The following is a 19,547-nucleotide window of genomic DNA, read 5'->3' on the forward strand; positions in this document are numbered from 1 at the left end:
GAATCTGTGAGACGCTTTCAGACACCTACACAATTATTTTTAAATTTTTGCAGTCTCCACAAACGTGGAAATGAATTAGCCTATTTCCCCAAATTTTTCATGGCTTTAAAAGGCTCTTCAGAAAATTTTACTTCATAAGAAAGAAATTAAGGACAATTTTCAAATAATCAGTATGGCCATTTCTCATTAACTCTATTGTCTTATTTTCTTAGTTACTGTCATCTAATAAATCTCAGAATTTTCATGTAGATAATTTACAGATGTGCCATATTTAATTCAGAAGTTCTGTCAAAATTCTAGCTTGCTAGTTTAATCTTTAAAATTGGTTATCCACAGTAGTTTCCATGTCATTCAGTACTTCACATGTGACTCACATTGACTTGAAATCACTACCCCTTTTGTGTCTCATTGTAATGCCGTGGTATTCCCCTGAAATTGCAGAACAGACGAGATCAAAGTTTCACTGACTTTGGTATTAGGGAGTCACAAAACAAACATGAGCCTCAGTGCTTAAAATAGGGAAATACCTAAAATTTATCTTCCAGTTTGAAGTTATTACACTCAGCTTGAGGATCACATAAGAAAACTTAAATTTTTGTTTTGAGAACAGGTTATTTTTTACTTACCCAGGAACATTCTAATTTAACAGAACTTCCTCTTAGGGTCTCTGTAGCTAAGGTCACCTTGTATTTTGAGTTCTTATGCAGAGTTTATGACAGTGTGACTTAAAAGGTTGAGGAATGAACCTTTCTGATGTTCAGCAGTCATATATGCAGTGATTTATGTAACACTGCTAGAAGCCTTGAATAAACATTGAGAAGATTTACATAATCTTGACCTGCATTTATTGCTTTAATCAATTTTTTGTAACTAAGCCAGTTTTCAGTTTATTGTGAATTCAACTGTGTTCTTAAAGCCTACCATATTAAAAAAAGTTATGTACATGTCATTACTAAGTTTAAAGATATGTAATTTTAAACACAAAGCAGCAAGAGAGTATTCTTAACTCAATTTGGTTGCAAAATCTCCATTTATCATGAGATTTATGAATGAGGGTCTAAAACACCCAAGGGCCTAGAATTACGTGGTTTCACTTTAGCTGTTTTCTTTTGCCTCTAGACTCATCTCCGAGCAATGAATTCTTTTTAAATTTATGATCACTTATTCTTCCTATGAAAGCTCTCCTGAACTGTACAAATGGTGTACTTTAAAAGGAAAACAAGTAACATGGAGGCAGTAGAAATACATATCCTAATGGCAGCACGCTCTATAATTATTGATTTCACCTGGTCAGCTGAAGAAACAATACGAATAATTAGTATGGGATATGAAGTGCAGAGCTATGCTGCTTAAAGAAAACAGCTATTCTTAATCCTGATGAGAATCTCATCAGGATTCTCAATGTCCTTTCCTATACATCAGTGCTCCACTGCCCGTATTTACTTAACAGTAAATGGCTGAGTTATGGAATAGTCACGAAAGAGTACTACCAAAATCATCAAATTGAAGTATAATCAAACCCTGGATTGCAAGTAACTTGGTCTATGAGTGTTCTGCAGGACGAGCAAATATTTCTAAGAAACTTTAACTTGGTAAATGAGCAATGTCTTGCAGTATGAATAGTTCGTCATGCCAAATGTCACAGAATAGCAACTGGTTCTCTCACTGCTTTGATAGACAATGCTTTGGATTATGGATGGAACAAATTATTTTTGCAAACCAAGGCTTTGTATACTGATACGAAAAAGATGTTCACAATATATTGTAAACCTCTTCAACTTCATATTTATAGTTCTGTGCGAGCCAAGTAGAAATTTAAGGGAGAGGAATTGGGTAGGTAGCAGACAGAATTAATGCCTGGTTTTGGTTTAACAGATCCATTGAACACAATTTAACCTCTAATAACACATTTATTACACTTATTTTGTATTTTCTGAACCCAATTATTTTAGTCTTCTTTTCCTAAAAACTTTGCATGGGAAATTCTTCTGATAAAATCCTTTATAGAAACAATTACATAATTTTACAATAACTAACCTAGTCGAACCAAGTATTTTCAGGTGAGCATCTCCCCTTTCTCAAAACAGAATAACGCCCTCCCCAACAGGTGTACTGAATTCCTAATTATCCATGCTACAGTTTATCCAACGTGTGCCGTTCCCGGTAACACAGGTCCTGAGTTTTGGAAGACCTTCTTCTTCAGTGTTTTATAAGCAAAAGACAGTTCATGTGGAATCAAGGAAAAGCAGGTACAAACTAAGAACTAGGGTAAGTCCCTGTCAGTTCTGCTAACAGTGGTTACAGACAAAGTTTTGACTAACACTGTCAACGAAAGCCTTTAAAGTAGATTATTTCAAGGTGCCCTGGAAGATCCTGACCTTGTAAGTTAAGAAGTTCATTTTATAGGTCATCCAATCTAAACTGGAATCATATACCACAACACATTCAAATAATTTAACTTGCATACTTTTGGAGGCAAATCTTACAATTAATGAAGTAATCCTGGCATGAAATTCTAGGGCAATGATCTTGCCTGCTTGTCACTAAATCCATACTCCAGTCTTTTTTAGCACAGTCCGAGTTTGTCTAAAAACTTGAACAAAAAGACTTACTCTGGCTGTGTGATACTTCTAAGAATTATAATTAATAAATTAATTTCCTCAATCTTAGAAATATCTTTATTCCTTTTAACCAAAGAGCAATAATTCACTCCAATCAGCATCAAATCAATTTCATAAATACAGTATTTTTGTTAACCACAAAACCTTTCAGAAGGAGTTTTAACTGAAAGTTTAAAATTTGCACTTTCACACTAGCAAAGAATTAATTTTATAGACTTGGTGGTTAAGAAGGCAAAAAATACCATAGAGGCTATAAATTGAGTGAAATCTATATCAAATTCAGCATTCAGTTAGTATACTGTATAAAACAGTCATATGCTATCTTATTACAACCGGATCAATAGTGATCATTTGTGGTCAACTGTATAAACACGCAACCAAATCTAAAACCAGTTCCGTCTCCAACTTACTACACTCATTTAAAGAAAAAAACAAATTTGGACTGGAATGTAAGTGACACATTCAATACCAAGAGCATACTAAAGAAGTCACTATAAGGGCGAGCATGAACTGAGGAGTGGAAAAACTTGCCAACAAGAGACTTTTAAGTAAAGTAACTCTCTTCATCTAAGATAAACTGTTAATGGTTATATGAAAAACACCAAGGAGAATACATTCAAGTTAATGGAAACAAGTCTTTATTAAGTAACTTTTAATATCAGAAAAATAAAACTCTTATAATTCTCTTTACAGCAAATATATAATATCAGTGCTTTGGCCATCTTAAGTTAAAGGCCCTTTATCATAAAATATATGGTTTTAAACTTTACTCAAATTGAATTTATAATCCCTATGACTTCCCTACATATACATAACAAAAGAGTGTAGTAAAATTAGCAAATACTAAACTATATCGATAATTTATCATTCTTAGTTTGTGGTTTTTAGAAACAGTACACGCACCTAATATATGTCGATTCCTTGGCTTATTAGTTGCAGTGTACAATGCAACAAAATACAAAATACATGCTTGGTGAACATTCGTTCATATCTACAAGACGGCAGCTAAAGATTAGGTTTCAATACTGACATTTATCTATCCTACAAGCAATTAGCATTACATCATAATATGCCATCAAGGCAATTTTTTTATACTGAAAAAATCAAAATAAAAACCGTTATTTGTAAACTTTTATACGAAATGTAACTCTTCAAGTGGAAATAAAAAATAAAATTTGTCTATTTACTATTGAATACACATAGGATTTCAATTTTCATTTTACTGAGAAAAAAAGCTCTTTTGTGTTGGGAAAATAATGCTTCAAAAAATAATTAGTAGAAAAACCCACCAGTATAATAATGTTTTGTCCTTTCAATGCCAGCACAGATTTGGGAACATACTGAGGATGAAGTTATAGACATCCACAGGTGAAATGTACAAGTATATTTTAAAGAAATCTTTCCTTGTGATTGGAAACAGTTTTGAAATGAAGTAAACTGATTGGAGGTCACAGCTGCTTTCATGAATTATGCCAAGGGCATTATTATCTCCCTCCCCTCCCCTATTTACTAAAAAATAAAAATATATTTATAATGTGCAAGACAAATATGGATTGAACATAAAATGTTTCACATTTTGTTCTATAGTCTAAAAATTAATAGCTTGATCAGACTAATGAATGGAATGTTCGCATCCTCAATTATCAGCCAATATAGGTCCATCCCAAAGCCCTTCCTGAAATGGGAAAACCCAGGTGGCCATTTCCACATTCATGAAGGGAGGTAATGGGTAAGAATTCACAATTGAGACAACTGCATTCCTGATCCTCTGATCATGCCAGCCTCGAACACACTGGGCGAGATGAAGGTCAATGTAGCAGTTTTTGTCCCAAATTATAACCAGTGATCTAGTAAACTGCCATCAGCCCTATTTACCAGTAAGTAATCACAATGCATTAAAAAAAGTTACTTGCGATCCTGCAGAATTAGGCATAAGTTGTTGTAAAATAAAAAACAAACAAACCTGTTTTGTCAAAACTGGCAGTGTAAAGAAGGCAGCACTGGAAGTGTCTGAGTCATCTGTAATGCCAAGTACCCTCCATAAACTCTTAATGTGGTTAGGCTTTGGGACCCATTGTCTGCAATCTCAGACTATACACTTTCCTCATAGGTCATACAACCTATGATCTTCACTCAGCCAAGTTCACCTTTAGCAATGCTTACACAAGCTATGTCTCTGGGTCTACAGGATAGTATTAATAATTCAAACCAAACTAACAGACAAGAGACCACTTAGGTTTAGTGTTACCATAGCAGCCTTTTATAAGTTTACTAACAACTTTAGCCTAATCCCAATAAAGCCTGATAACAGTCATAAGAATTCATTAGGAAGTTTACTGGGGGTACCATTATACCCATGCCTTTATGAGTCCATATAGAGATATAGTATTTATGTATATATATATAGTTAAGAGTGAATTTGGATTGCCTGAGTAACAGCTGTCTGGCAAACTGGACATGATGGCGTTCTCTTTTCACAGATCTTGTTGGCACATTCCATGCAGAAGAGGTTGTGGCCACATGGAACTAGGGCAGCAATAACTTCATTCTCAAAGCAAATCACACAGTCGTGCTTTCTTCTTGATTCTGGAGGTGAGCTAGAGGTGGAACCACCGTTGGAAGAGGAGTAACTATTGGTACCATTAGAAAAAGCAGGGATGTATATTGGAAGGCCAACATGGTTGCCTGTGCTAGGTGGGTCGCTCCTAACCCTCCGAGCAAGTGGGTGTTCTATGCTCTCAGGAAATGTAGGAGACAGACGAGGAGTAGATGGCTGACTTCCTCTACGCTGAGTCTTCAGGTTACCAGAAGGATCACTCCCAAAGCCAGAGAGTGGGTTAACTGGTTCAAATGGAGTCCAGATAGTTTGAGCAGATGTTGGTAAAGAGTCAAAGGCAGGAGAGTCAACTGCAAGATCTTCTGAGCCCACAGACGGTAGTGTATCTCCAAACCAAAAGTTTCCTGTGTTAAAGGGGCTTGTTGGACTAAAGTCAGCCAGCCTATTACTTCCAAAGAAAGAATCTGTGGAGCCACTTCCTAGAGAACTGGAACTATCATTTCGGTAATTGGATATCATTCTTGCACGGCTAGGAGGAACTGGATTAGAGGAGAGCCACGCAGAGCCAAGAGTGCCACCTTCAAAGCTTACATCAGTACCATTGTAATGGAAGTCATTCTCTTCATTGAGCTCTATGTAGTTTCCTGTACGCATAGCAATATGCATTTCTATTTCTTCCCTTGCTCGGTCAACATTCTCGGGCATTCCAGTCACTTCAAAAACAGGCTCCTTATCTCTGCTTGGAGTTACTATGTATGTGTGGGTCTGCTGTTGAATTCTTTTAATTGTTGCTCCTTTGGGTCCAACCACTAATCCCACCACGCGATAGGGTACCCTGACTTGGACGGTGGTTTGACCAGGCAGATTAGGACTACACGACAACCCTCCCAGGGCAGGGCCATTTTTGTTTCGAGATGCACGAATCATGGAAAAGTGCTCAGCAGCTGAGAGGATTTCTCTTTTGGCCATGGCAACATCTTCTTTCCGCCCAGTGACAACAAAAATCGGTTCTTCACCACGAACAGGTGTCTTGATGTAGGTGTTTGTCTTGGCTCTCAGTGCTTTAATTTTACAACCTGTTAGAAGGAAAATATTTTGTAAGAATCAATATCTGCTTCAAAGATATTTTTCAAGACAAAATACAGAAAGCTTTTGTCAAATTAAATGTCTGCTAATGAGCAGGTTTCATATTTAAATAGTTTTAGAGTTTGTTCTTTGCCCTAAGACCTCACTAAATGATAAAACCTTCCTTATCTCACTAATGCCGTTAAATGTAGAAATATATTTGTCTAGTGGTCTTCAGCTGGGAAGAAATGCTACCTCTACTGGGAAGGCGGAACTCAGACACTGGGCTCACTGTTTTCTCCTTGTTATCAGTCATTGCAAATGATGCATAGAATAGTTTATACAGGTAAACTGTTTCATGAGTGGGTTCAATTTTTCACAATGCTAACAATATGCTACCTTGTTGGCAAAAAGCAATATGTAGATGAGACATTTAACATTTATTGTTTCATTTAATCTATACAGTAACTCTAACAACTAGGTTACTATACTCCTTTTACCACTATGAAAATGAAACTGAAGCTTAAAAAATTGTCTAATGTGTCAAAATGCACACACCAAATGGGACAGCCAGAGCTAAACTCCTCTAACTTGAAAATCTACAGTCCTTTTGTTAGCACAAGACCCTCAATTTTCACACAACTACCTGATAGAAATTCTTCAGCTGAGTTCCATTTAATTGTCTTACATTTTGAATTTAACATTATTCTTTCCTTCATAAAAATCCACTGAGGACAAGGACAAATTAAATGCTCAAGAACATCTCATTTCTCCCATCTCCCATCTACTGAATTCTAGGCTCCCCAACAGTCAGTTGTGTTTCTTTCCATCCTATTTATGCTAGCTGTACTACTCAAGTTAGTAAGTGAATTATCTAAAATCATTTATTACACAAACTAGTGGAATATGAGTAAAAAACCTTTGATGAAAATTAAGTTGAATGTTTTTGAAAATTTTAATAATGATGAGTACCTCAGAGGAAAAAGCCTAGTTGAAGTATGTATGGACAAGACTACCATAAAAGCCTGGAGTTTGCAATTTAAACAACATAGAATTTAAATCATTTAAATTTAAACAACATAGAATGATTTTACACTCACTGTACAGTTCTTGATCCACTCAAAGGAAACATATACTACAGAGTATATGAAACATGGGTGCCTAATGTGGTTTTATTCAAGAAGGACTAGTCTGACTGGCGGACCCAAAGTAAAGTAAAAGGTCTTGGCCCTATATGTAACTTAAAACATCAAAGATCCATGTACGTAGCATCACAGTTCACAACTTTAACCAACTTTTTACTTTTGAGTAATCACTGGCTACTAGTATCAACTGTATAAGATTAGACAGCTTCAAACTATAACCTAGAATGGCAAATATACAACAAAGGCATAAAACTCTGGGGTTGTATTTTTCAAAGTTCTTAACATGAAGTTTGCCAGAATAAATTTCTTCTCATGAATACATCATACTTTTCTTAGTTCTTCAAAAGAAAGCTAGATGCTATTGAAGACAAGCTACAATTTGGGCAGCTCTTTTTCCTAAATCTTCCCTTTTGGGGGTGGGGGTCACAATCAACTAACAAGATGTAAAAACTAAGATTTCATATACATCATTTCTAGCCCACATACCTTTGGTAGTCCCTCTCTCCAAATTAAATAGGTCTTCTATAATAAGGAGATTAAAATAGGTCTCCTTATCTCCAGGCTTGCCTTATTCCAATCATTTTTCCATATTCCCTTTAGTGAGATGATGCTAAGTACAGCAGAGATCACATTTACTTCTTTGCAAAAAGTGCTTTATTGGCTGTCTTTCACCCTATAGGCAAAGTCCAAACAATATGGCACCTTAAGGCCCCTGTAGCTGGTACCTGACTGCCTCTCACTAGCTTCATCTCTCCTTCTGCCTTTCCCCTTCCTCACTCCTTAAACTCTACAGTACATCTCACATGCTTCTTTGCTTCCCTAACTAGAATCTCTGTTTTACATCTTTACTCCCAGCTGTGCTTAACTTCTACTAAACCTTCAGGTTTTGGTTTAGATGTATCATCCTCTATAAGGCTTCCTCTCCCTTAGGACTACTTGATAAACCCTTTTTTTGCATTCTCAAAGCATGGTGCGGTTAGACAACCTTATACACCAAGGGCTGGCCATATAACATTTGCTGAATGAAAGATCACTGTTTTTCTATACAAGAACAACTGGGCCTTCCCGATGCGCATTGCTTTGGATCTAATCTTTTCTTTTTTATTATTTTTTTCTTTTGACTACTACCTTTCACAGTGTTCAAATTCTGGCCTTGTACTGCTAATGCAACCTTACTGAAGGCAGCTGATTACACTAATTTCAATCACAGCATATTTAAAAAAACTTAATTATTCAACTTTTAGATCTCAACCGCAAATGAAGATTCTGTTTTCCTTCCAACAAACTGGAATTTATAAAGAAATGGCTGCCTTTCACTGTTGGATCCTAAGGTACAGTGAGTCAGTACTCTGAAAACAGAAAAGTTATTGTGTAGATTAAATGAGACAACAAATGTTAAATGCCTCACCTGCACATTGTTTTTCTTGCCAACGTAGCATATTATCAGTGTTCTGAGATCAGATGATACCACTCCTCTTCACAGAGCTCACCCTCCTCACAGACACACACTCATGTGTCTTATTTTTCCTTCATTTTATTATACTTTCAATAATCTAACTGTTGACTATAGAGCTAATTTAAGCAAGAGAGAACTTAAGACTGATCTACCAATTAAAGAAGAAATGTAAGGTTAATGATATAACTTTAAGGCCACGTTCTTTTGAGAAGACCAGCTCGTTGGGAAAGTCTTTTGAGAAGACTACAGTTCTTGCAAGACTGCAAGAAATCACAGTGTAAGAACTGAATGAGGTAAAGGATATGAACGGGGTGGCTTGGAGTCTATCGAAAATTTCTACAAGTCAAATTTATACTACTGTAAAAAATAAAAACTTTTAATTATAGACTGCTACTCTAAGTTTAAATATACAATGAACTACACCAAGATTAAATGGGTGGTGTAACTTTTGCTTCTGCTCCGCAATAGAAAATCAACTGGAAGAAGTACCGAACAACAAACCTTTAAAATCTTCTTATCATTTATACAGGCAAAACTTCCTCATTGTTTGGGGCTGAGAATTGAGGTTATATTCTACTTGCCATGTGTGACTGATGGAGAGAATGCTTATGAAAATCTAGAAGAAGTGTAAATCCCTAACTGGTCATATTCTATACTAAAGCAGATCTTGATACTATTCAATTATATGAATTTGTACTCTGGGCTATAATTTGACAAGAAAACAAGGCTTCTGCTAGAATCACACTCCTGTCAGTCCTAATCATCTTGCTTAGCACATTGGGAGATTTCTATTAAGGACAAACATCTATCAAAACCACTTTACACCTCTATAATCTGACTTTTAGAACTGATCCTGTAGAAATATCGGCACAGGTGGAAAAGCTCTCCGCACCTTATTAAAATGGGCAGAAAAGAATTTAACTGACTTGCTTATGACCTCCCAGCTGTTAAGTCATATCTCAAACCTAAGTTGTCTTCATTTTATACTCCTTTCACTAAAAGCACTCTTTTCTCCTAAAAGTACATCATTTCCCATTTTTATAATATATCACAACTATGAGGTCATATTACCTAATGATTTTATATGAACTAACGTCTTTTCCTTCTTGGAAAACTAGACTATCCAAAAGCTTTTGTTTTACAAGAATTCAATTTCAGCATTATATCTTCAAAATCTGACAAATAGTAGATAATCCACTGAAAGAATGTCTTTTATGCACACATTTGGGGGAATACTAGGGATTGAACTGAAGGCTTGTGCACTGGCCTACATCCTCAGTGCCCCCTTTAAAAAATACTTATTCTGAGACAGCATCTTGGTTAAGTCATTAAGCTGTCCAGGTAGAGCTTGAACTTGTTGTCCTTCTGCCTCAACTTCCTAGGATGCCTGCACACAATTTAACCCAGTATTTTAAATAACAAATAATTTAAGACTGCAATCTATCACTAAACACCAAATATAGTAATAACTTTCTAGGGTTCGACTGTCTCACAGTTTAAGGTCAAAATTCTTTCTTAATCTTAATTTAGGGATTAGTATGGCTATTATTTCAGACAGCTTCATTTATGTGATTTTAGTTTTATTATCTATTCATAAGGACATTTAATGACTTCAACTAAGCAGCATCTAACTATCCTTTCAAACAAAAGCTCCCAATGTTTACCAACTTCTTAAATAAAAGGTTGGGAATACAAGCAGGAGGAAAGATGGCCATATTACTACAGTACAGGTAATAAAATAGGAAATAAAAAATGGCAAATTTCTAATTCAGTTCCTTTAAGTAAACAGCAAGTATTTATTTCAGGTACTGTAACTGATATGAAGAATGCAAAAATGACTTAAGATTCAGTTCTGCCCTTAGTGCTTTACAGCAATTCCAGAAGGATTTAGTGCTTATAAATATTCATGTATAGATACTGATCTACTATTTTCTCTTATGTTGTTGGTTGTTGATGGTGTCTGAATCATCTACCCTCTTGATTTTTTTGTCTCCTTTTTCTACCACTTATGGGAACATAAGTGCTACAGTCTCCAGCTACATTAGTTTGAGACCTTGGGCAAGCTGTATATACTTTCAAAGACTGGTTGCCTTGTCTGTATATGGTGAAAATAAGACTAGATCAAATGAGCTGACAGATGTAATCTGCATAGTTCCTGACACATTTAAATGCTATTTTTAAAAAGTGATCTGATTTTCTATAGGAAGTTAAGAATATTTAAAGAATCTATCTCCTAAAGATAAAACTAGACTGTTATAAAACATGTTAAGATATAAACCCTGCAAAACTGGGAGACGTGAAAAAAATCTAGCTGGTAATTTGAAATGTGGTTTATTTCTACATGATTTTTGGACCTCTTTTTGGACAAAATTCAGAATATAACCACTCTGAAATATAGTTCAATTTCATTTTACACATGAAGAAAACTGAAGCTTAAACTTCTTCAAAATTAGCATTATTCTTAAAAATCACCATTTTCCACCAGGCGTGCTGATGCATGCCTATAATCCCAGCACTCAGGAGGCTGAGAAAGAAGAAGGGTCACCGGGAGTTCAAGACCAGTCTGGGCTACATAGTAAGACCCTATCCAAAGGGGGTGGGGGGGGAATCACTGTTTTCCTAACCTATTATTTTCCTAGTTGATTTTTAGGAGTGGAGAAGTCTCTGCATGTACAGTGTAAAAATAAAATACAGGTTAAACCTTTGCCACTTAATTGTATCAGACAAGAGGATTGAATATATTTAAAAAGAAAGTTTACACCTGGTCTTTTACTAAAACTGAGACAATCAGAAAGAGGTGTAAATTAGAAATGAAAGACAAAATTTCCTAATTAGGAAGCTAAAATTATGTTCAAGTTCTTTAGAGGATATTAACAGAAATCTTAGTATTACCACGCTGGAGATATAGCTCAGTGGTAAAGGCTTGCTGTGTTAAGAATGTGTGTTTTTGATCTCCCACATCAAGGGGAAAAAAATTCTAAGCCTTTTTTTTAGGGTATCATATAGATTTCATACGGTGGAATCTGTATGTCAGAAAATACATTTTCAAAGCTGAAAAAGGCACACTAAGTTTTTAAAAAATTTAAATTGTTTTATTTATATATCATAGGAAAAACTTACTAAAAAATGACAATTTTGTGTTTTAATTAGAATTGGTTTATAATACAGAAGAAATTTATTGGTTAAACTGGAACAGTGGCACATGCATATAATCCCAGCTGCTTGGGAAGTTCAGGCAGGAATGCTGAACCTAGGAGTTCAAGGCCAACTGTGTAACACAGCCACATGCCATCTCACAAAACCAGAAACAACCAACCAACCCACTCCCTCAAAACAAAACACCCCCCACACTACCTTACTTTACTTTACCTCACATATAATTTGTCATTTCTATGCTTTCAGTTTTATAATAAATTTATACTAATGGTATTTTCTCACACTTGATCCTCACAAGCTAGAAAAAGGCAAAGGGTACAAAGAGGCAGAAGGAGGGACCAGAAAAAACTAAGTAAAGTGAAACAAGTTTTCTCCACAACAGAAAGCTGAGGCACAGAGTAAGTATGTGATCTGTCCAAAGTCACACACAACAAGCAGTAAAACTCATACAATGTTAGAGCGTAAGGTAAAGGGAAGGAATAGTGGCACAGAGCAGGGGTACACTGCTTGCAACCAAATTCACTATGCTTACTTAAAGTGCATCCACAGTTTTCCTTAAATTGTTTTCAGTATTACTTTCTTCATTATATAAGTCTTATTTTTCTGTGACACAACTTTACTTGTGGTCAGTAAGGCTTCCCTATGTGCAATGAATAACAGTCCTTGCTTACTGAACAAAGGTCAGCAAACCATACATACTTGAATTGTCCATAAATCCCAAACACTGGTATTAAGGAGGTTCTAAATGTAGTGTAACTTGAAATTCTCAAAATCAGTCATATAATCAAGCTTTCAAGTATTCAAACATCATTAAGCTATGCATATTCAACTGCGCACAACTGGTTCATACACCCACTCACACACACACACACACACACACACACACACACACACACACACACACACTTGAGACAGAGTCTCATTATGTAGTTCAGGCTGGTCTTAAACTCACTGTGTAGACTAGGCTGGCCTTACACTTGCAGCAATTCTCAGCCCTCCGGCCTCAACTTCCCCTTGCTGGAACTGGCACTCCAATTCAGCTTAGCTGGGCTTAGCAATTTAACATCAGAAAAATTTAAAATCTTAAATGTCAGATTTAATCTTTGCAAATCTCTACATAGTAACTAATGGTATCATGGGGAAAAGTTAAGGGTGAATCCAGAAATTAATATATATAAGTTATCTGGGAAGCATTAAGGATACAGTTTAATAAAAAAAATCATTAGGAATTACCGACAAATCAATGGGGGTTTTAAATGTAGATTAACCATGGTCTATTTGGAACTTCCTAAAGAAATTTTTTTTTAACTGCAAATATACTTACCATCTTATGAACATTATTTTCTTTTCATTTAGTTTAAATTACAAACTTCACATGTAGGAATTACATTGCTTAAAATTTGGTAACAATACCCTAACCTATGGTATAAATTGTATTGTGGATGTCTTCTACTATTCTGGCTTTCTCCATTTTTCTCCTTGTGTATACATGACAGTAAAGTACTTTCTAGCCCATCTGAAGTCAGGTGTGGCCAGATGACTTACTTTGATTAATGCAGTATGGCCGGATGTGACAAGTATTGTATTACTTCCGGGTCTAACATTTAAAGACAAGTGTGTACATGCAACGGTTCCATCCTTTGGCACAAAGGGATACCTGTAATACTTGAAATGGTGGTTGTTTTGTTGGCATGTACCACTGAATGATTAAAATGAGCAGAGCCCTGTGAACAAGAAATAAACCTTGATTGTTTTAACACTTGAGGTACTGGGGCTCTTTGTTACCACAACAAAAGCGCTAGGCATCTAATTACCAACTGGTTCTAGCTCTACTACATTTGAAGAAAGTGTGAAGTTATCTGAAAGCTCAAAAAAGGTGAACAGTATTAAACAGAACTGCTCCAAATTAATTTCAGACTTATTTTAACAAAAATGGGGACTGGGGATATAGCTCAACAGCACAAGTGCCTGCATGGCAAGCGCAAGGTCCTGAGTTTGATTCCCAGTATCCCCCTCAAAAAAACCAACAAAAGTAACATGTTTATCACTTCTAGTTTATCATTCAAAGTCTGTAGGGGTATTGTAGATATAATTATGCACATCTTCAAAAGAGAACTCTCTAAGCCTAGGGAACTTAAGTAACATATTTAAGACCGCAAAGTAAATCACCAGTAGTCAGAAATCACTATTACCTACTTCTGATTGCCAGTTCTTTCCAGTACATGCAAGCTGAATAGACTGCTATAGCCACTTTTGTATAGTTTACAATATGTCCCAACCACTGGGAGGTGGGAGTCTGAGATGGCAGAATCATTTGGAGCCTAGAACTGAGCAACACAGTGAGAGATCCCACTTCAAAGCCTAAAAAAAGCAAACAAAAAACAAAAAAAAAGAAACAAAACCCAAAACCAAAAACATCCCACACAAAACCCAAAACCAAAACCATCCCCCCCCCCCCCCGCAAGAAAACCCCAGCAAAACAAAACATGCATTCTAAAACATTTTTTTGGCATTCAGTTAAAGACAAAAGTATTAAATCACCAAATCAATAATTATTATCTTAGAATTAATGCTAATTTTCTTCAAATTTTAAGATGGAGAATCACCACCCATAAACACTGTGAAGAAATTTCTCTGGGTATAAATTCCTAACAGAGTAAGAATGTGGTTCCCTGGATCATTTTTAGATTGTTGGTAACCAGAAGGTAGAAAATACATCCTTAAATTACCACTTTATTTCTCATTTCCTCCCTTGTGAATCAGAAAGGTTCATTAGCTGACTAAGGCAGGATAAAAAGGCAGTAGATTCCCCACCCATTTGTAAAACAATTACAGTAACTGAATCTTTCCCAGTGGTCCCAGAGATAATATAAACTATTATAAATTTAATTTAAAAATCTAAAGCCTACAAAGTCCTATTAGCTGTTTTTTAAAAGATAATATATACAAATTAATTTTCTGAATTATAACTGAATTTTTAGACCAATTGGAACTATATTACAATAACCGTTTTCTATATAGTAAAGATACCAAAATTCTATCAAGCAGACTAATTTGGATAGTGACAATCTAAATTATGCAACACTACAAATACAGTATCATAACTCAGGTGATTAGGGAAGAACTTGACTCAAAATTATTAACCTTCCAGAACAGAATGCTTCAAGACTGAGACAGCAATGTACAACAAAATTTTGTTCTTGATTTGAAACTGGTCCAAATCTAAATTCCAAGTTATCTTCCAGAGCCTCAGTTTCTACATCTGCAAAATGGCTATAACTGGTAAGCAGGTTTAATGACCCTGGTAAAGCCACAGTACTAGGCAAAGGGAAGGCCAATTCCCCCACCTCCACAAAGAAAAACATATCATGAGTTAGCATTATTCTAAAACTATTTCTTCCCTTGAAATGTATTTCTTCTTAAACAGGAAATTTATATATAGTTACATCCAACTTTCTTTTTCTCCTGATCAGACACACATTTGCTTTATTTCAACTGTTTAAGGACCTGATAGGTGGTTTCACTTTAAGCAACTAAGAAAAACTGCCACAAGGATACAGTGAAGGCAAACTTGAAACCAACTTTACTGTATTAATTGTTTCAAAATGGGTAACATACACTGCTATTGGAAATCAGTGCAAACAACACAGTTCAACAACAACAAAAATTCCTAGGTGGTCTAACTCAGTGATAGCCAAAGCAGACCATAAGAAAATCCACTGGAGTGCAGGGGGAAAAAAACCTCAAAACTTTTATTTTCATTTTTACCTCATTCTTTGAAACTTCTATGTGTTTTTAAATATATATTAGTATAAATATTCATAACTAAAGATCCAGATTTTGGGAGTACCAGTTTAAATTTTTTGACAGTGTACTAGGGATGACTTTTTCTAGACTGTGAGAATAGAGAACACACACCATCAGTTAAAGTTACGGATGAAAATAGTTGAGGATGTACACTTGTCTTAAACAGCAATAAAAAAACTGTGGGTTGAAAAGTCCTTAAACAATTGAATTAATGACATTCTTTAATTATTGTGATGTTAAGAATGGGTCCAGAGTTTAACTCACTTTTTAGTCTTACAGATAACAAAGATACCTAAAATGGAACAGAATTTACTGCTTTAAACTGAAGCTGTTAACCATTTGTCTTGCACAGGGCACTACACTTAAAACATGTTTCATTAGGTCTTAAAATTCGTTGGCAGATTTATTTTTGAGTATTTTGTAACTTCTTTTATCAAAATCCTCTTTAGTGCGTGACTTTTACAATATTGTTCATTTCATAACAGATGCAAAACTTTTTTTAAAAAAGGGTCAATATAATATTTTCAAAGATCATATGCTACTGGAGAGTAAAATACGAGGTTAAATATGTCAACTTTCATTACTAGCAGTGGTTGGTTGTTTTATTTTGAAAGACACTAACTAGAACCAGGGTCATCTACATTACTTGCTATCCTATGTGACTCAGAATTCCACTTGTCCTATTCTTGCTTCAGAGCTGAAGTCATAAATGTCTCCATCTGTGACATAATTATTTCCAAAACCAATTAAGAGATGTCAAACAGAAAATTATGACTTCAGGTAATGAATAAAATGGCAGGGATGGAGAGTTCTTAAGGATGAAAATTTAGCTCCTCCAATGTAAGTAACAAAATGAAATGATATGCCCTGTTTAACTCACTTAGGACAGGTACTCTCCTATGGCCAAAATTATTGCACTATAAACAAACGTATGTGAATATTAAAAGTAACTTAGTTCTCCATCGGAGTGAACAAATACTTTACAGGTTTTATTACCATGCTGCTATGGTGCGGGGGTGGCAGAGCGGTCAATCAATGATCCACTAGTTGAATGGTTCAAAACAAGGAAAGGGCAAGGCATTCTGCTCTTAAGATAAGATAGTGGGATATGAAATACTTTTAACAGTACTGTCAACTCAAGGAAGATATTAAATGCATAAAGAAAGTCAGCAATTTGTCTCCATGTTCTCCAACGTAAATAGATTCACCAATCAGCACAACCCTAAAAAGAAAACTATCTCATTTATTACCTTGCAATAGATGGTACAAATAAAAACCTGAATTCAGTCTACTTTCAGATTTTAAAAAGGTAACAGTACAGTATACACAACTAAGGACCATTATACAGTGCTTTAATGGGAATGATACAACCAAGGACAAAAGTTTGTATTAAACTAAATCTACATAATGTATCATCTTGTCCTGTAGTGAAACTAAGCATGTAAATGTTCTTTTCCTTTGTTATCCCTAGACTGTCACCATAAGCACACAGAAGCAATCTGTGCCCAGGAAGTGGCATCCTAGTATGGCAATCAGGGTTTGTATTCTGGCCTGAACAACTGCCTTCCCAGCCCCCTCCCAACACTGTCCTTCATCAGATCCTAAGTATGAACAAAATCCACCATGATTTTGCCCATCACACCTAGAGTTTACTCCTCCACATCTATCTTCACACTGTTGCTGTTTTTCTTCAGATTCAGCCTCCATTGTTAAATCCCTACCCATTCTCCAGGGCTCTCCAGGGTCGATGTTCTCTTGTGTGTCACTTCTTATACTACAGTTAGTACCACAAATTTCACATTAGTTTAGCGCCATTCTGTTTATCAGACTGTTAGTTTCTAAAAAATGGCAGAAAGCTTTTCTGAATCAATCTCATATTCTCAAATCAATCACCATGAACTCAGTACTTGGCAAAATACAAATTTGACACATAAGAATTTCTCAATGTTCCTAAACGAATGATCAACTCATTCTAGATCTGTAAACTAGAATGAATGTTGTCACTTTTATCTTATGTAGGTGAAAAAGTTCTCTCCTGGATGCTTGCTTATCCTAAGTATCTGACAAAACAGCCAAATAAAGCATGTGAAATTGATTAATCAGGCAGTTTGAAATGTTATGGCCTCTATTTAGATTGAAAGGGCTTTTCTATTAAAATCCTAGAGATAAGAAATAAGCCACCTCTGACATGTGAAATCACCACTTCGACAAGCCTCTTATTTATGTGTACTTCAGACAACTTGGGAAAGATGAGATCATTTAGGCAGCAGCGCCATCATTGCTCTTTATTTGACCCCAACAATGTTCTCAACCTAACAGTAAAGAAGCATGCATCAACCAGGCTACACCATATCGAACAGAGGCAGCTAGTAGTATTTACCTTCTTTTGTAAAGAAGGGGCGAGCTACATTAAAAGAAAAAGAATCTTCCTAAAAATGTAGGATACAGAGGTACTCTGGGCATCCCCTTCCCCCATCTTCACAAATCTACTCCTGGAATCTAAGACATAGGTCCTTTGTCTGAACAATGTGGGAGGAGTCTGTCTGCAGTGCTGGTGTGCTGGCAAGTGAAGAGAATTTACCAAAAACTGCATAAAAGCGTAAAGTTCTTTACCCTACTGTCCGATTTTTCTTTACGGTACACACTAAAGTGTGCTAAGCGATTAGAGATAACCAACGTGCCTTTTCAAGAATAAAGTAGCCACGGAGAGGAGCACAGTAAGTTCGGCTGCTCTTTAAAAGCTTAAGTTTCTGAACAGCGGGAGCGGGGTGGTGGTACCAACACTTGAACATCCCTTTTCCTCTCGAATAAGCAAGCCCTTTCTACGTGCCTCCATTTCTGTCCATTTCTCACCTGAATAAGCTGTTTCAAGGTAAACCGAGCGCTTCTACAAGACACTCGGCTGCGCAAACTTGCAGCTTCTCTTTCGGTACACAACACCGAACTCGCAACTCCTCTGACCCGACCTTTTACCACCTCGCTGAGGTTTCTGGGGCCACGCCAGCCCGGGGTTGCAAGAATGCAGCCCGAGCGAAGTGAACACCGCCGGATTGGGTGGCCCGAGAAACTTAACACTTTTTATCACACAGCACGAGCAGAACAGCGTGGGCTCTCGCAGGGTGACTCATCGCCTCTTCTCGTCCACCCTCGGCTCCTCCCAGACCCCTTTCGGTGGACTTGGGGGACTCGCTGGGTTCGCTAGAGGTGCCTCCAGCTCGTTTCTCGTCCTCCCACCCACGCCCAGAGCCGTGCCCGGCTGACTTCCCCGCTGCCCGCACTCACCCTGGCGGCCGACAATCTCGGCGACGTGCTCGGAGCTGGGCACCGGGACGCACTCGGTGGTGTTGACGCTCTTCCTCCGCAGCAGGGCCGCCTGCTCCCCGTTCAGGGCCGCTGCCGCCGCCCCGCCGCCGCCGGGGCCGTAGGCGTGGGACAGCATCGCCGCCATCATGCCCTGGGCATCGTCCCCGCCGTAGAGCACGCCCGCCGCCGCCGCCGCCGCCGCGGCCTCCCGGGCATCGAAGCTGGCGGCCGGCAGCAGCACCGACCCCAGGGGCCCGCCCGGGATCGGCTGGCTCTGGGAGGCGGCTGCCGCGGGCGGCGACAGCAGCAGCAGCGACGGCCGGTCCTCCTCCTCGGCCTCCTCCAGCTCCTCCTCCTCCAGCAGGTCTCCGTCCAGCTCCGCATCCTCCCCCTCCTCGTCGTCCTCCTCCAGCTCCAGCTCGGCCGCCTCGGGGGCT

The 19,547-nt window shown here is 37.3% G+C and overlaps 1 protein-coding gene and 1 long non-coding RNA gene across 5 annotated transcripts in view; both read right to left on the reverse strand.

Annotated features, from left to right (window-relative positions):
- LOC102022986 overlaps positions 1–19,547 on the reverse strand; it is a 103,461-nt gene that overhangs the window by 63,211 nt on the left and 20,703 nt on the right. The gene's annotated exons all lie outside the window — the stretch shown is intronic.
- On the reverse strand, positions 3,237–19,541 carry Mex3c (mex-3 RNA binding family member C). Its single transcript, XM_005372940.1, has 2 exons — positions 19,090–19,541; positions 3,237–6,254 (listed from the first exon to the last, which is right to left on the reverse strand). Exons 1-2 carry the CDS (start codon positions 19,256–19,258, stop codon positions 5,029–5,031), a joined length of 1,395 nt encoding a protein of 464 aa, XP_005372997.1. The 5' UTR covers positions 19,259–19,541; the 3' UTR covers positions 3,237–5,028.

This window comes from Chinchilla lanigera, unplaced genomic scaffold (genome assembly GCF_000276665.1).
Source record: "Chinchilla lanigera isolate Chin_1 unplaced genomic scaffold, ChiLan1.0 scaffold00001, whole genome shotgun sequence".
Lineage (NCBI taxonomy): Eukaryota > Metazoa > Chordata > Mammalia > Rodentia > Chinchillidae > Chinchilla > Chinchilla lanigera.